The following is a 16,923-nucleotide window of genomic DNA, read 5'->3' on the forward strand; positions in this document are numbered from 1 at the left end:
TTTATAAAGTAGAGCCGTTCACAATTTAGACTCATGTGGGCCAGGAGCGTCTATGATTTGGGCCCACCCATAAACAAAGCGAGATGCATTAGCAGTTTATCCACGTGCTGCATTTTTTGTGGATGAGTCATTCATCCTATCTTCATGACTTGTGTTGACACCCCAAGTTTAAGGGTGGTAAAGCTTTAGGAACCTTCCATTAATTGGACCGATCTTCAAACCATCTTCACTAATCAGCTTGTAAGCCCCACCGGTGTAAACTTCCAAGACCACGTAGGGACCATCCCACCTTGAAGTGAACTTGTGACCGGTTTTTCTCGTGACGATGATGGGCCTGCGAACAGCTAGGACTTTGTCCCCAATTTGAAAGGAACGGGTCCTTACCCTTTTGTTAAAAGCTCTAGACATGCGAGCTTAATAGCACTCCAAGCTTTGTTGCGCTTGTAAACGGTTTTCATCCAAGGCTTCTAACTCAGCCAAGCGTAACTTAGCATTCTCTTCATCAGTAAGACCCTCCTATATAGCCAACCTTAAGGAAGGTATTTGACGCTCTAGAGGCAAGACCGCTTCTACACCATACACCAAAGAGTATGGAGTGCTTTGAGTAGGTGTGCGGTATGTGGTTCTATACGCCCACAAAGCTTCTTCCATTCTGTCATGCCAGTCTCTTTTTGATTTTGAGACCACATTCTTCAACAAATTGCATAGGGTCTTATTAAATGCTTCGGCAAGCCCATTTGCAGTTGCACAGTAAGCTGATGAGTTTCGCTGCTTAAAGTCAAAAAGCTTGCAGATCTTGTCCATCAACTTGTTGTCAAAGGGCTTCCCGTTATCTGTTAAGATATATCGCGGGAGAAAGTCTGCAACATTTTCTTTCTTCACCTCCTTCAATGCCACGGCTTCAGCCCACTTTGAAAAGTAGTCGGTGGCAGCTAGTATGTATGCGTGCCCTACAGATGACTTAGGCGTAATTGGGCCAACCACATCAAGTCCCCAAGCATCGAATGGCCAAGATGCAACTGTTGGGTGTAGATGTTCTGGTGGCTGATGGATAAAGTTTGCATGATATTGACAAGCTTGACATCTTCGAGCATAGTCTATGCAATCCTTTACCATTGTAGGCCAATAATAGCCCATTCGCTTAATGTGGAAGTGTAACTTGGGACCGGATTGATGTGCACCGCAAACCCCAGAATGAGCTTATTGCATAGCTTGTAAAGCTTCCTCTTCCCCTAGGCATCGGAGAAAGACTCCCCTGAATGAACGACGATACAACGTCTCTTTATAGTAGATGAAGCGAGAAGCTCGACGCTTTATATCCACCCTCTTACGTGGATCTTCGGGTAACTTTCCATCAGCGAGGTTGTCAATTAGAGATTGGCTCCAGTCGTCTTTGCCAATATCATACACTGAGGTAGTAGGGAGTTCAACAGTTTCATCAACTGAGCCGTCTTCATTGAAGATTGGTGGAACAACCCACTTTTGACATACCCGCACTCGGGCTGCAAGATAAGTAATAGTTGAAGCCAATGCGGCTAAGGCTTCAGCCTGCTTGTTTTCTTTCCTCGGTACATGTTCAATTGTGACGTCCCCTAACCATTGCATGAGTACCTTTGCATAGTTGTTATATGGGACTAACTCCGCCTTTTTCACTGCATATAGACCCAACACTTGGTTTATGATCAACTTTGAATCTCCATAAATGTTAATCCTCAGTTGTTTCATGTCAGTCGCTATCTCGAGCCCAAGTATCGATGCTTGGTACTCAGCAACATTGTTTGAACAAGTTTCCATCAAGGTGAATGAATACGGCAACACCTCGCCTTCTGGAGTGACGAAGATAAATGCAGCTCCTGCCCTTTCTCTATGCGAAGCTCCATCAAAGTACATCTTCCATGGGGGTAGGATTTCAATGATAAGAACATCTTCATCAGGCAAATCATCAGACAACTCCCATTCAGCAGGTATTGGGTGATCTGCGAGGAAATCAGCTAAGGCTTGCCCCTTGACAGACTTCTGCGACACATAGATGATTTCAAACTGTTGAAACAATAAGTACCACCTTGCAAGATGGTCAGAGAGCACGACCTTCGCCATAACATACTTCACCGGGTTCGCTTTGGAAACAAGCCGGATGGTATGAGCCTCAAAGTAGTGCTTAAGTTTTTTTATGGCGAACACAAGTGCCAAACATAGCTTTTCAATTGAGGAGTACTTTAACTCGTTCGGGGCCATCGTTCTACTAAGATAGTAGAGAGCATTCTCCTTTCCCTTGTCGTTTTCCTGAGCAAGCAAGGCGCCCACAGAACAATCCTGGGCGGAGATATAAAGGATCAGCGGGCGACCGTGAACAGGAGCAGTTAACACGGGTGGCTTCATCAAGTATGACTTGATACTCTCAAATGCGTTCTTGCATGCCTCATCCCAGCCTCAATAAGCTTATTAACTTCTGTTTCAATCAAGGGAATGAGCTCAGGGCGGAAACGTCGTTGAGCTTGCTTAACCGGGCGACACCCCTTCTTCACTGCTAAGCGGTGCACAGCTACCTTTGGATCTAACCCTGGCGTCTCCTTGTTTGTCCATGCAAAGACATCAATATATTCTTTCAGCAATGTGACATAGATTTCTTCATCTTCATCAGATAGGAGTGCGCTAATGAAGATAGGACGAGGATTTTCAGGAGTTCCCAGATCAACTTCTTTTAATTCATCCACCGCGGCTCGTACACCTTCTTCTAACTCATGGGGTGCATCTTCTGCATCTTCCCCCTCAATCGGGGTTTCATCACATAAAGTGATATGGAATGACGATGCCACCTCTTCCTGAGTAGTTGGCGGTATGTCATCACTTGAGCCTACGCTTTCCTCATTCTCTTCTTTATGTACACGAGTGTGTACAATGGTCTTCAGTTGGACTTTCAACACTTCACCACATGAAACATGAACATATGTTTCTCGTCTCATCCGAGAAGGAATCATGCTTCTAAGCCTTTCCGGAGGCTCCACTTCAGCAGGAACATTGGCACTGCCTTTAACAACTTGGATAGCCCCAAGTCGATCATGCATTGACTTTCTCTTTAAGGCTTTAGGACTTGACCCTAGTCTATCAAAGACTGAGCGTCGAGAGTCTGCCTTACCAATTCGGTCGAAGACTGACTTCTTTTTGTCTTGCCCATTATCATTGGTAGGAGTGAGTTTTGGGTCATACTCGCTTCCCACCGCGGAGATAAAATTACTTGCAGCCCTGTTTATAAGAATTCGCACTGGTTTAGGGGGGACATAGCCCAACCCTTTGCGCGTTTGAGGTTTTTCGTAACTTGCCTTGCCTTTACCGCCGGCTTCTGGGATAAGCTTTCCCAACTTCTGTGGCTCGTTGGGGTTATAGCCAGCCTTGGCTAGAAGCTTATAAGCGTTAGGGTCGAAACCCTCGGTACGCTTGGCGGGGAATATTTGGCCCACTTTATCACCACCCTTCTCTTCAGATGATTTTGCTGCATTTGCTTTGAGTATATCAATCCTTGCAAGCGGGAAGATGAGTTTCGTGTTGTGCTGATCTCCCTCTACAACTTGTTTTCCGTTTGACTTTGATTAGGAAGGTGGATCGTCATTGCTTTCCTCAATATCTTCAACAATAACTTGCCTTTTAATGTAGAACTTTGCGTCTGCAAAGTAAGACTCAGCCTCTGTGAAAGGGCTTTCATCGGCGACAACCTTTTCAACTACGCCGTTCCTTTCAAACATGAAGCATTGATGCCAAGGAGAGGGTACCACCCCATTTTCATGTATCCACGGCCTTCCAAGTAACAAGTTATAAGATGTCCTTGCATCTATGACATGGCAGAGGACACCTGAACTCAGGCTTCCAATTCTTAAGTCAAGTCTGATGATGCCGATTGCTCTTTGCCCTCCTTGGTTGAAGCCTTGTATCATTAGACGACTTTGGGCAAGCTCATCTGTAGATATACCAAGGTCCTTCACAGTTCGGAGGGATAGGATGTTGACAGCTGAGCCTTGATCAACCATAATTCTCTTGAGCTTTTGCCCACGGGTATAGCCTTCAACAAATAGTGGGCGATTGTGTGGCGTGCCTCCAAGTAACAAGTCTTCATCCTTGAAGGTAATTTCCGTGGAGTAGGAAGTAGCCTTATGCATTAACACTTCCTAATCCTCGGTGTGTTTAGGAGATGAACATTCACCTCCATCTTCTGGCTTGTCATTTGTATTTAGGCAGGAGCTAGCAGTGTCTACCCCTTGAAGATTAAATCCTTTTGGCATATATTGAGCCAAAGGAACTGGTGCTCGTGGTTGCTTGACATGCCCCTTCGTCTTTGGTCTGCGGGCATGGCCACTTGTTGAGGTTTTCTCAATCCAACTTTTCACTATGTGCTTTTGATGCTTCACAGGCTCAACTTTCTTCTTTCTATGAGTGACAATCACCCATTTTCCTTCGGATGTGTTATCATTCTGTCGTGGTTCTGAACTTTGACCGACAGCGTGCTTAACAATGAAGGGGAGTGGACGCTTCCGTTGTTTCCCATCTTCCTTTTCAGTACACAGCGGAGCGAACCGTCCGAGTGTAATCGAGATTTGATTTGAGCTCGCTTTGGCATTGGCAAGCTCAATTTTCCCATCCCTGGCCAGTGCCATTACTTTATCTTTGAAGATAAAACACTTCTCAATCGGATGACCAAGAAGACGATGATACTTGCAATAGTGTGGATCATCCACCCTTGAAGCTTCCTCAGGACGTTTCATTTCTGGCAACTCAATGAGTCTAAGTTTGAGTAGCTCATCAAACATAGGACATACATCGGAATCCATGAAAGGATAAGTCTTCTCCTGCCTTTCTTCAATTGTCGGCCTTCTACCACCCCTTGACGGGCGAGAAAATGATCTTGGCCTAGGCCTTTCAGTTGCCTTAGTAAAAACTGTCATAGGAGTAACCTTCACATTCAACACCTCTTTCTTTTCTTGCTTTGGAAATGGTTTGTTCCACTTTTTAACGTCTTGTTTTCCAGGTGCATTGGAGGAGCTAGGCAAGTTCAATATGTTGAGCCCTCCGCTGGTTTCGATGCTCAACTCCATGTCGTGAGCATGACTGGACAACTCTTCAAAGGTCTTTGGCTTAATCCCTTGCAAGATATAGGAGAGTTCAAAGTGCATGCCTTGGATGCACATCTCAATTGCAGAACTCTGGGATATTCTTTCTTTGCAATTCAAGTATAGTTCCCTCCACCTTTCGATGTAGGCACCGGCGCGTCCACCCTTCCATTGGCGAGTAGTGGTGAGTTCCAAGAAGCTGACTGTTCTCCTCGTGCTATAGAAACGGGTTAGGAACTCACGTTCCATATCATGCCAGCTATCAATGCAGCCGGGTTCGAGGTCGGTGTACCAATCAAACGCACTTCCCTTTAATGAACGGACAAACTGCTTTACCAACAGATCTCCATAAGTCCCGGCATCATTGCATGTCTCCACAAAGTGGGCAATGTGCTGTCGAGGATTTCCTTTACCATCGAACTGCTGAAACTTAGGAGGTTGATAATCGTATGGCATTTTCAACTCCTCAATTCTTTGTGTGTAGGGCTTATCATAGGAATATGAAGGTTGGCCTTCATCCAACTTGCCTTTGATGGCCCCCATTATGTAGTCCTTCAACTGATCCACCGGTATCATGTCTTCAGTGACTGGTATAGATTTCTCAGTTGCAGGTAAGTGGGAAGCAGCTTCTCCTGCCGCATGGCTAACAGGAGGTGGTGGTGATTGCTGACCAACCTCTTCTTTCCCTTCGGGTTTCTTTCCTAGAGCACGACTTCCTTGCTCCTCCATGATGCTTCCTACCCTATTATCGAGGGTGTTAAGCCGTTTCTCTTGATTTTGGAGGGCGACAGCCATTCCTTCCAGAGACTTAGCAATTCTAGCTAATTGCTCCTCCACAGACTTTGTGTTTGTCGCCATGGCCGGCATGACGTTGTAGACATGCGACCACTCAGGTGCAGCCTTTCATAATGGGTGTGGCGGAGTTACGGGGGAAGTACTCCCGCTACTGGCGTTCCCTTGCATAGAAGTTGGACTACCACTATCGGTAGCTCCCTTGGGAGAGTGTGGACTTCCAGCAAAAGCAATTGCCTTTGAGGCAGCAGGGGCCTTGTCAAGCCTTCGAACCACCCATCGTGCCATGGACTGAGGTTCAGGCACTTGGACCCCCAAATCTTTTGCGCGGTTCCTTGTCAGCGGACCTTGCGTTTTCTAGGTAGTGCCAGAGCTAGCTACAGGCGTAGACCTGGACTTGGTAGCTTAGGCATAGGTCCTCCTGAACATGGGATTGTTCGATGCCATTTGATGCGCAAGTAGAGGTACAGTAGTAGTAGAGAGATGAGAGGCAGCGTTGTCCCACTGGGCGTGCCAAAATATGTAAACGCGAAAAACTTGAATTGTATATATTCAAAATTCAAAGTATCGGTTACAAGTAGTATGTATCAATCAAGTAGGGGTACAATCTCTGTATATGAGAGGTCCTCTGATTCTCTACTAGCGGTATATTAGAAGTGTGCCAAATTTGGAATATGCCAAATTGGAAGTGTGTCGAGTTCAGAGTATGCTGAACTTGAAGTAGTTCATTGTCGGAAGTATGCCGAGCTGGAAGTATGCCGAGTTGGAAGTATGCCGAGTTCGGGAGTATGCCGAACTGGAAGTAGTTGCTTGCTGAAGGGCCTCCGGAGTTAGTAGCTTGTTCCTCAATGAAGGGCTAATATGCAGCTTAATCTTCAAAGAAGGGCTTCCGGTGTTCAAGTGGCGTGTTCCTCAGCGAGGTATACGCAGTACAACTGCGGGCGTGTTCCAGATGATATCCTGGCGAGATTTCGGCAGAGCTTCGGTATGCAGATTTCCAGAGCCCATTCTTTGGAAATGAAACCACTATTTATAGTGATGAGTGTGAGGGAAAATCTCCAACCAACTCTTAATTCCTAATTTAATTTAATTATTTTAATTAAATTAAGGAACGTATCGAGACACCATTGCGTCCAGGTTCATGATTTCATTAAATTTCCAAAAATATAAAATATTCAAATCCCTCAAAATTATATAATCCACATATAATTTTAGTGGGCCAAGACCAAGTCAAACCCGCTAATTATGCAATCCAATTGATTCAATAGCCTGGTCCAACTTGATTAAATATTTCATCATCTCGGACCGAACAATGCAACATCCAATTATATTTAATTAAGTAATTAAGCCAATTAAATATTTAATGGGCCATTTAATTAACCCGATTAACTAAATATCAGTCCAATTAACTCAATTAAAGTAATTAATTTAGTAAGCAATTATCCACCACGGTCCAACAATATTATTTAAATTTTCAATGCTTACAAAAACTAAAGCATATAATAAAACAACACATACGATGTTTACCCAGTTTGATACGATGTGTATCTACATCTGGGGGACGATCACCGAGGCGTTCAATCCACTAACTCATAATCCAATGTACAAAGGTAGAAAAACAAGAATCTCACCCAAGTGCCCCACACAAGGTACGTACCCAGTCTACAAAGGTTTAGTGGATTGTTGAAGACGGAGAGCCACGCATGCAGAAGTCCAACGAAATCCCTTCGATTGGAGAGCTAACTCTGATGCAGTCCGCTTCAATGACGCAGTCCCACGTTGTTCCCACAACTGAGTGATCTTCGCGTCCTGTCGTTTAAGCAACGATAGTTCTTCCCAAGTTCTTCATCATAATCACCAAGAACATATAATCTTGAGAAGAGGCATGATAATCAAAGATATGATCCTCTGTATAGCAGGGAGTGTTTTTTGTCTTCTTAAAATCGTAACCCTAATTCATGACCGAATGAGGGTACTTATATTTTCACACTCTCCAAAAATATCTTTGATTGTAGATGGTAGGACAATTTGCGAAGAATGTAATCTTAAAGATTCGGTCCATACCTTCCAAAACAGATCCGCTGATTCTCCTTTCCAAAACTGTCTTCTCAAACCGCGTTCAGCATTTTTGGAAACATCTTCCTTTATCAGTTCTTCAGTCTCAGTGCATCTGTTGATGAACCTGATCAATCAGTCCTCTGTAGCAATAAACAGACACCAAACCCTATCTTAATTTGCCATAATAATATTGCCAATTATATATTGGGGGTTTTTTGGAGAAAATAAAAACACTAACACAATCATTTTAGCATAATTTTCTAGCTTTATATTTATACGGTAAAAAATTAAATTAAAGCACATTGATCACTATTATATTCTTTAACTTCTTTTATAAACTTTAGGCATTTTTAATCAATTTAATAAAATATTGAGTAGTCACCTTTGATTGGGACTAATTAATAGGTATGATCACGATTCGAACCGAATTATGCACGGTTGAAACTGAACCAGAATCGTAATTCCAGTTCTGATTTCAGTTTCAAATAATTTGGAACCAGTTCCGATTCCAAAACCGAAATATATATGCATATATACATACATAAATTATGGTGGTAGTTGAAAAGCCAAAGCCGCAAAAGCCTGCGGCTTTGGCTTTTCAAAAGAATTCTTGACCAGCAGGCCACTGGCGTAGGTAGGCCAGTGGCCTACGGGCCAATAGCAAATAGCATGGCCATATTGGCCAAAAACTAAAAACATAGGTTTTTTTTTTTTTTTTTTTTTTTTTTTTTTTTTTTCTTGTAAAAGCATATTAGAATCGCTGGTTCGAACCGGAACAGCCAGTTCAAGAACATGAATTGAAATCTTTATAAAAGGTTCCGGTTTCGATTCGTCCGTTTCTGAAATCGAAACTGGAACTGGAACCGTGGTCATACACTCATACCTACTAATTAAACAAGGGTAGCTAGTATGGGTCAAATTATCATACAGTACATGAACTTCTTTTAAGTACGTACTTTGACCAATACTATTACTAGCCAGGCTTGTTTGCAAATTGCTTTAAATATTGCATCTAGATCTACATTTTGTGCATGGAGTCCTATTAAAACCTCTTGTTTGGTTAACAGAAATGGATAACTGGAGAGCAAAGCGTCAAAGAAATAAATAATTCTGCACTCCACTATTAAAATATGACAAAAATTTGTGTGAAACCGTCTCACAAATCTTTGTCCGTGAAACGGATCATATCAAGATGAAATGTCGTACTATTAAAACCTCTTGTTTGGGCAACAGAAATGGCAGAGTGGAGGGCAACCGAAATGGCTAAGGGGTGTCAAAGAAATAAACAACTCCACACTCCACTATTAAAATATTGGGGTTGGTCAGTTGTTCTAACTTTTTTTCTTCTTTTGTTTTTTATTCCAGTTGTGTGTAGAATTATTGAATGACCGAAATATTTCAATATCAAGTATCTAAATAGTTAGTAATTTAAATATCTCTATACCATCTTGTATTGAACATCTTTCTTCAATTCTTTGATATAAATTTCAATTGTTTACCTTCAAAAAATTCTCTTTCAAATAAAAATACAATAAAAAATCAAATTTATATTTATATATGTTTTAGTGAACTTAGAGGCCAAGAGTTTCCTTATGATTCGATACCATGGATCATGGATTGCAAAAAAATTTAGAACATCTCATAATCATAATTTTAAAGTGAAATAATGTTCAAATTGGCCACTGAACGTAACCTGAAAATGCAATTAGGTCACTGAACTAAAAAAAAGTGTAATTAGACCACTGAACAATTCAAAAAGTGCAATTAGGCCACTGAATTCTCCAAATGTATGCAATTTCACCGGATAGCAGGTTACCATCAATTTTAGCAGGTTACTTGCTTACGTGGCAGCTGAGTTGGCATTTTTAATAATTTTTAAATAAACTTTAATAAATTTTAATAATTAATTTTAGAGGAAATTACACTTTTGGTCCTGTGACTATTATGGTCTTGTTAATTTGAGTACTTGACTTTAAAAACTATCAATTTAGTCCCGTAACTATACAATTTTTAACACATTTGGTCCTCCCGACCAAATCGCTGGCCAAATGTTGCCGGAAAAATATAAACTATTTTTAATTATTTAATCATGAGGGCAAATTAGTCCTTTCATGCTCTTCTTCTTCCTCCCCTTCCCTTCCCTTCTTCTCCGTTCTTCTTCTTCCTTCTTGCAGCGACGGCCGGAAAAAGCAAAAAAAGAGGAAATTGCACCGCCTTCACCGCCGCCACTTCGGTATTTAAACTTTATGATCATTGTTATCTCTGATCTGTCCATCCCTTTTCCGCACACTTTTTCTTTCGGCCTGCTATTTCCTCATGAGATTCATGTCTCTGAAGAAAGTTTGGCTGGCAAACAACAAGTTTTAAGGCAGGATTCCGGGGTCGTTTGGAAAGCTGCCAAATTTGATTGAACTTCACCTTGAAGGGAATGAAATCTCCGGCGAAATCCCCACCCTGGCTCAGAAACCCCTGGTTAACCTCGACATGTCTAATAATAAACTCCAGGGAGAACAAAAAACTGTTCAGTGGTTTAAAGAGAGAATGACAAATGAATAAATTGTATTAAGCAAAGTAAATCATCCATTTTCTTTCCCTGTTTTATGGTAATAAAGTAAGCCCATTAAATCTTTAAGATACAAGAAAGAAGGAAAACCAAGAAATCTACGATTGCCGACCCAGATGACTGTTAAAATGCCTCAGCGAGAATGTGTACCTTCACAGTTTGAGTTGAAATTGAAGAAACAAAATTCATGAAATAATCATGGCCAGAATAACTCCATAAATTACGAAATGGATAATCATAGTAGTAGTCATAGCCCTCCTGCTAATCACCATCATGTTCAAGACGCAGAGCAACGATGATTTGATGAAGGCTGCAGCTGAGGTTCTTGGCAGGTGGTGGATTGGGATCAGCTTGGGAGGTGGCGGTGCAATTTTCTCTCTCTCTTTTTTTTTTTTTTTTTTTTTTTTTTTTCAGCCTTCGCTAAAATGACCATTTTGCCCCTATAAATAAACAAGTTTACAGAAATTACATTTTTCCGGCAACATTTGGCCGGGAGGACCAAATGTGTTAAAAATTTCATAGTTACAGGACTAAATTGATAGTATTTAAAGTCAAGTACTCAAATTAACAAGACCACAATAGTCACAGGACCAAAAGTGTAATTTCCTCTTAATTTTAATAATAATTTTTTAAAAATTGAAAAAATTTAAGTAAAAAATAAACGACGGGGTGGCCGTCTTTTTTTATTTATTTATTTTATTAAAAATTATTATTAAAATTTATTACAAATTATTTAAAATTATTAAAAATGCCAACTCAGCTACCACGTAAGCAGGTAACCTGTTAAAATTGATGGTAACCTGCTATCAAGTGAAATTGCACATTTTTGAAGTGTTCAGTGGTCTAATTGCACTTTTTTTTTTTTTTGTTCAGTGACCTAATTGCATTTTTAAGTTACTTTGAGTGACCAATTTGAACCTTATTCCTTTTAAAGTTCATTGATGCGAACAAATCGTTTTGGTCTAAAGTTAACTCACTAGTTCATTTATCTAGCTCTATCTTTATGCGGATGTGATTCTATGACTTTATCTCACCAATGTTACTTGAGTGACAATCTGAACACATGACACGTTGACGAAGGTGCAAAGTTCGATAACCTCGAAGCTTTATTTATATCCGAAGTAAAAAAAAACACTTTCTTTCTTTCTTCTTCTTCTTCTACCAACTAACTACTCCATTTCATTCTTTCTTTACTTAGAAACCAATTTGATCGATTACACACATTCCACAATCAGATATATTGAGATCGATGAGATAGATCAAAGTTTGTTCGCAGTTACAAAAGGTAAGCCCTTAATTAGCTTTTCTAAACTAATACGGCGTAATAGTTTCGTTTTTGAACTTCTTTCTTTCCTTATTTGCTTAGTTTGTTCTCTTGAACACTAGCATGCTCTACATGAAAAACAACAAAACAAAACTATTTTGACCTACAATTTTACCTTGGACTCCACCCTCGTGGTAATTCAAATTCAAATTGTCCAAGCAAGATACCAAACATATACAACACCCTAGTACAGTAGTACATACTCTCGCAGTGGCCAGGTGTCTAAAATCGCGAACCAAAACTGCCCGTTAATGTTTAATTTGAATTGGTGAAAAAATAAAATACATTAATGGTTGAATTTAAAATATTTTAAAAATACAGTGAATCGACGGTTCAAAATCAAAACCAAATCACGGTTATATATTCTTATATCTGAGAATCAAAATAACCGTGAAAAATAACATACGCTATTTGCAATATTATAATTATAATTTTAAGTTAATGCTAGTAGTTGTTCCGATTTGCACCTCCAGTTCACGGTTTAGGATCCATTTTTTTTTCAGTTCACGATTTTAATAAGCGGAAATCCAAATATTGGGTTCTGATTCTGAATCATAACCAAAAAATTTCGATTTGATTGCTATAGTGCCCGGTTCAGTTAGAACCGAACCGTGGTCATCCCTACGTATAAGCAATAATTTGTTGAAGAAGAGAAATAAATAAAATATTTATTTTAAGGGTAGAAATGTCCATTTAATATATTAAGGGGGAAAACCGCCACTTTTATAATAATTGAGAGGACAAATATGGATGCATGAATAATTCAGAGGGAAAAAGTGCTATAAACATATAACTCAAAGGAAAAAGTGTCATTTTTCCTATTCTTAATTTTCAAATGTATCCATTGAGTTAGAAAAGATAGAGGTTTGCATTGGAAGGAAAAAGATTGAAATGTGAACCTAAGCCTTCCTATTTCCCAAAATGTGACGCAATTGGGCAATGGATTAATCTATGAAAAGGACGTTTGGGACAAGCGTTTTAGGCATGTCCCAAACTTCCTCGATTATTATTATTTTTATACTGTGTGGCTGGCCAATACTGTTCTGACAATAGCCGCATTATGATTCCGAGTTGTTTGTCGTCATTAGACTGTGTCAAAAAATTTCATGTCCCAAACGTCCTTTTCATAGATTAGTCCATCGCCCAGCTGCATCACATTTTGGGAAATAAGAAGGCTTAGATTCACATTTCAGTTTTTTTCCCAGATTTGGAAGGCTTTTAAGTAGTTGTTGTCTCAGATTGGAAGACCATGTCAGCATGTGGTTTTACACTAGTATAAATATAATTTAACTTTTTAAAAAAGTTTGAATTATATCGCACAAAAACTATATTTTGTTTGCAAGGTGCAAATCAATGGCATTAAGATAGTGTACCTGTAGTTAAAATATTACCTGTAAATACATTAAATGTCATTTTGGACCAGTGTCTATAATGAAAGGTGAATCTGATCCATGGTATAACAGTTGTATTCATATATATTTCTTAGTAAAAGTAGTAATAAAAAGATTCAATTGACCAAAAAAAGATAAAGACACAATTAACTGAGTGGTAATAATAACATAAGGGTCAAAGGGTTATTTTGCCAATTTTATTTTGTGATTTGATAAATATTCTTTATAAACAAATGGAACTTATTTCCTGTATTGTCATTTTTCTCCGTTCACCACACCAAACCAAAAAAAGTTATAGTTATGTTAATTAAAGTATATAATTATCACAAAATTAAATATGAGCCATACAAAGGTAAATTAAATCAAACAATTATAAAGACAAACAACAAAGTCGTCTCACATCCTATAAAACATCATTCCAATAGAATAAAATACCACATGTAACCACAAATTGATCATACGATTGACTTGATAACTATAAAGTTATAGTCTTGTTTGGCGGATGGCGTTTAGCGGTTAGCAGTTAGTAATTAACGGATTATGTTAACGGTTTGCGGTTTGCGATTTGTGAATTGTGTTGCGGGTTTGACCAGCGGATTGTATCAATAATTTGTAAAATGATATTTAGTAAAATTAATTGCTTAAGTTTAGCAATTAACATGTAAAATAACTTCATTCAAAAAAAATGTAAAATTAACTTATAAGGACATTACAATAAAAAATAAAATAATAATAATAATAATAATACAATAATAATATAATAATAATAATAATTAAAAATAATAAAGAAAAAAGGAGACAAAGGGGGAGCCTGCAAGGCGCATGCAGGCTCCGTGTTAATTTTGTCGCACAACACCAAAAAACAAAAGAAGGGCATTGAGGCTCAATGCCCCTATTTTATTTTCAGTACCCATCCAATATAATGTCTCACATCGGATGGGTATTGACGGGAAGCCTCAAGGCCTCTATATTTGAGAAGCTGAGGCTTCCAGAATAGTAACAATTTTTTATTTTTTATTTTTTTATAAATGTTTATCAAGGCATCTTGGGGAAGGCCAACCTTTTCCGTAAACCCAAGACCCCAAACGTTCTTTTAATTATAAATTAACTTATTTATGGGTCAAAGGAGAGAGAAGTTGTTTTAATTACATGTATTGGCGGGTTGGAAAAAAACAACTTTGGTCAAGAGAGTGTATGATGAGAAAATTGTAGCCAACCACTTTCACAATCGTGTATGGTGTACTATTTCTCAAGAAGATGATAGTACGTACTTGTTGAACAAAATATACAATCAAGTTTGTGGCAAGGAGACAGAGATTGATAGTGTAGCTGAAAAGTTTCGCAAAAGCCGATGGGATTAGAGCAGTCAAAATGGGCTTAGCCCACTGGGCTTTCCCGTCCCGCCCACCAAAAAGGCGGGGCGGGCTCGTGTTTTAAAAGCTCATTTTAAAAATGGTCTTTTTTGCCCGCCCTGCCTAGCCCGTGGGCTAGGCAGGTGGCCCGCCAACCCGTTTTTTTTTTTTTTTTTTTTTTTTTTTTTTTTTTTTTTTTTTTTTTAAGTCTAAATCCTAAATTCTTAATCCTAAAATAAAATAAAACTGAAACTAAATAATGCTATTGGTAAGTTATTATGTTTGTTTATTTAGTTGATATTTTGGTGTATTGTAATTTAATTTTTAACTCTCTTTTATGTTGAATTTTTATGTAGATACTGAAGAAAGTTCGAGTGCAACATCAAATTTGTCCTATAAAGATTCAAATGTTGTAAATGTTGTTGATGACAATGATGAAAATGAAGATGAAAAAGATGTGAATGTTGGAATGTTTGACTGGTGTAATGGACTTATGAATTTATGAACTTATGTACTTAATTAGTTATGTTTTGTACTTTTTTGGAGTTTGAACTTTGAATGTTTGGTTTATGAACTTATGCAGTATGGTGTATTGACTATTTGGACTGAATGGACTATATGGTATCATTGTTGTCCTGATGTGATAACTAATTTGTGTTATTTACTTATTTTTAATATAATGATTTGTGAACTTTTTACAAGTATATATAATGTATGTTTTTTTTTTTTTTTTTTTTTTTGATAATCATATAAAATGTATGATATAAACTTGTAATATATTTCAATATTTGAGTAGTTGTTTTTAGATTTATTAGATAAGTGATGGATAAGTGTTTTATGTTGATAACAATTAAGTTATTAAGATAGACACATTAGAGTTTAGACTTTAGGGACACATGATAAATAAATATTAAAAAAAAAAGTTGGCGGGCTTTGGCCGGGGCCCGCGGGCCCAAGGCGTGGCGGGCCGGGCTGCCTCTACCTAGGTCCGTTTTAAAAACTGGCTTTTTAGCCCGCCCTGACAAAAAGGCAGGATAAGGCGGGCTTTGGCGAGTCCCGCCCCGCCAACCCGCATTGACAGCTCTAGATGGGATTATATTCTACACATTGAGCTACCTTTATCATTTGGAGCACACTTAAACATTTTTTAGTTAAATATTTTGATCGCTTCTGCAACTTGCAGCACTAATAATTCAAAGACTAGTATTATCAATAATATATTTTTAGTAGTTGTATTATTAGTCGTTGTTAGTATTTTAAATAAATAACTAAAAGTAGATATACACATGTTTTTATAATGTAAGTGGAAAATTGAGTCTTTGTTAATGATTATGAATGCATCAACTTGAAATTAATATACACATGTTTTTATAATGTAAGTTGAAAATAAACGGTAGAAAATGACAAAACGATTATGGTTGAGAGGATAAAAAATGTTGTAGTTGTTGGTAAGTGTTTATCAAGGAATATATCAAATAACGCACCTTAAACTTTGAAAATACACACTTTAAAATTTACAATTACGCACATTAAGCTTTCAATAATACGCAAAATTATCATAATGTCAACACATTTTTTTTAAAAAAAATTATGTTCATTCTGAGTTGTTAATTTTGGCAAGATCAATGGCTATGATTAATCTACATGTTTCACCTGGAAGAGCTTTCACACCTGATCCCTTCTCCCAAAAGGTTGAATCCCCAACCCTAAGGGCCCCCCACACTCCGATCCGACAGAGCATGTGGGAGGATGTAAATCACGGTGACTCAATGGTTCAGCAGACAGGGCCAAATGCCAGTGCGCACAAGGAATCTGCCCACTTTAGACATAATTCCCACACTGCCACCGCCAAGGTTCCAACCTTGGTCTCTTCTCCCAAATGCTGCCCACTAAACCATTGAGCTAAGCCCATGCGGGCTTCGCACATGATCCCTTGTTTATATATATATGAGATGGTTCATGTGCGAAGGGTCTCCCAGGTGAAAAATTGGGTGACGCACCTTAAGCTTTGAAAATACGCATCTTAAGCGTTATAATTACGCACCTTAAGCTTTCAACAATACGCAAAATTACCATAATGTCATCGCATTGTTTTAAAAATTTTATGTTCATTCTAGGTTGTTGATTTTGACAAGATCAATGGCTACGATTAATCCGCATGTTTCACCTGAGATAGCTTTCGCACTTGATCCCTTGTTATATATATATATAGGGGATGGTTCACGTGCGAAGGGTGTCCAGGTGAAAAATGGGGTGAGATTTGACTCATTGATCTAGATTAGATCAACGGTACGGTGAAGGAAAATTAAAACAAACAAACAAACAAACAAAGGTGCTTCCTGGC

The 16,923-nt window shown here is 38.8% G+C and overlaps 2 protein-coding genes across 2 annotated transcripts in view; one reads left to right on the forward strand and one right to left on the reverse strand.

The window, feature by feature from the left end:
• Window positions 1–4,160: 4,160 nt before the first annotated feature.
• On the reverse strand, window positions 4,161–5,957 carry LOC109179164. The gene has a single exon (XM_019328728.1). It carries the CDS (start codon window positions 5,955–5,957, stop codon window positions 4,161–4,163), a length of 1,797 nt encoding a protein of 598 aa, XP_019184273.1.
• Window positions 5,958–14,380: 8,423 nt separating this feature from the next.
• The window catches only part of LOC109179214 (putative late blight resistance protein homolog R1B-14), a 28,148-nt gene continuing 25,605 nt past the window's right edge, over window positions 14,381–16,923 (forward strand). Inside the window, exon 1 of the mRNA XM_019328773.1 lies at window positions 14,381–14,552. The gene's annotated coding sequence lies outside the window, so the exon portion shown is untranslated. The remainder of the gene's footprint in view (window positions 14,553–16,923) is intronic.

Source organism: Ipomoea nil, unplaced genomic scaffold (genome assembly GCF_001879475.1).
Source record: "Ipomoea nil cultivar Tokyo-kokei standard unplaced genomic scaffold, Asagao_1.1 scaffold0878, whole genome shotgun sequence".
NCBI lineage: Eukaryota > Viridiplantae > Streptophyta > Magnoliopsida > Solanales > Convolvulaceae > Ipomoea > Ipomoea nil.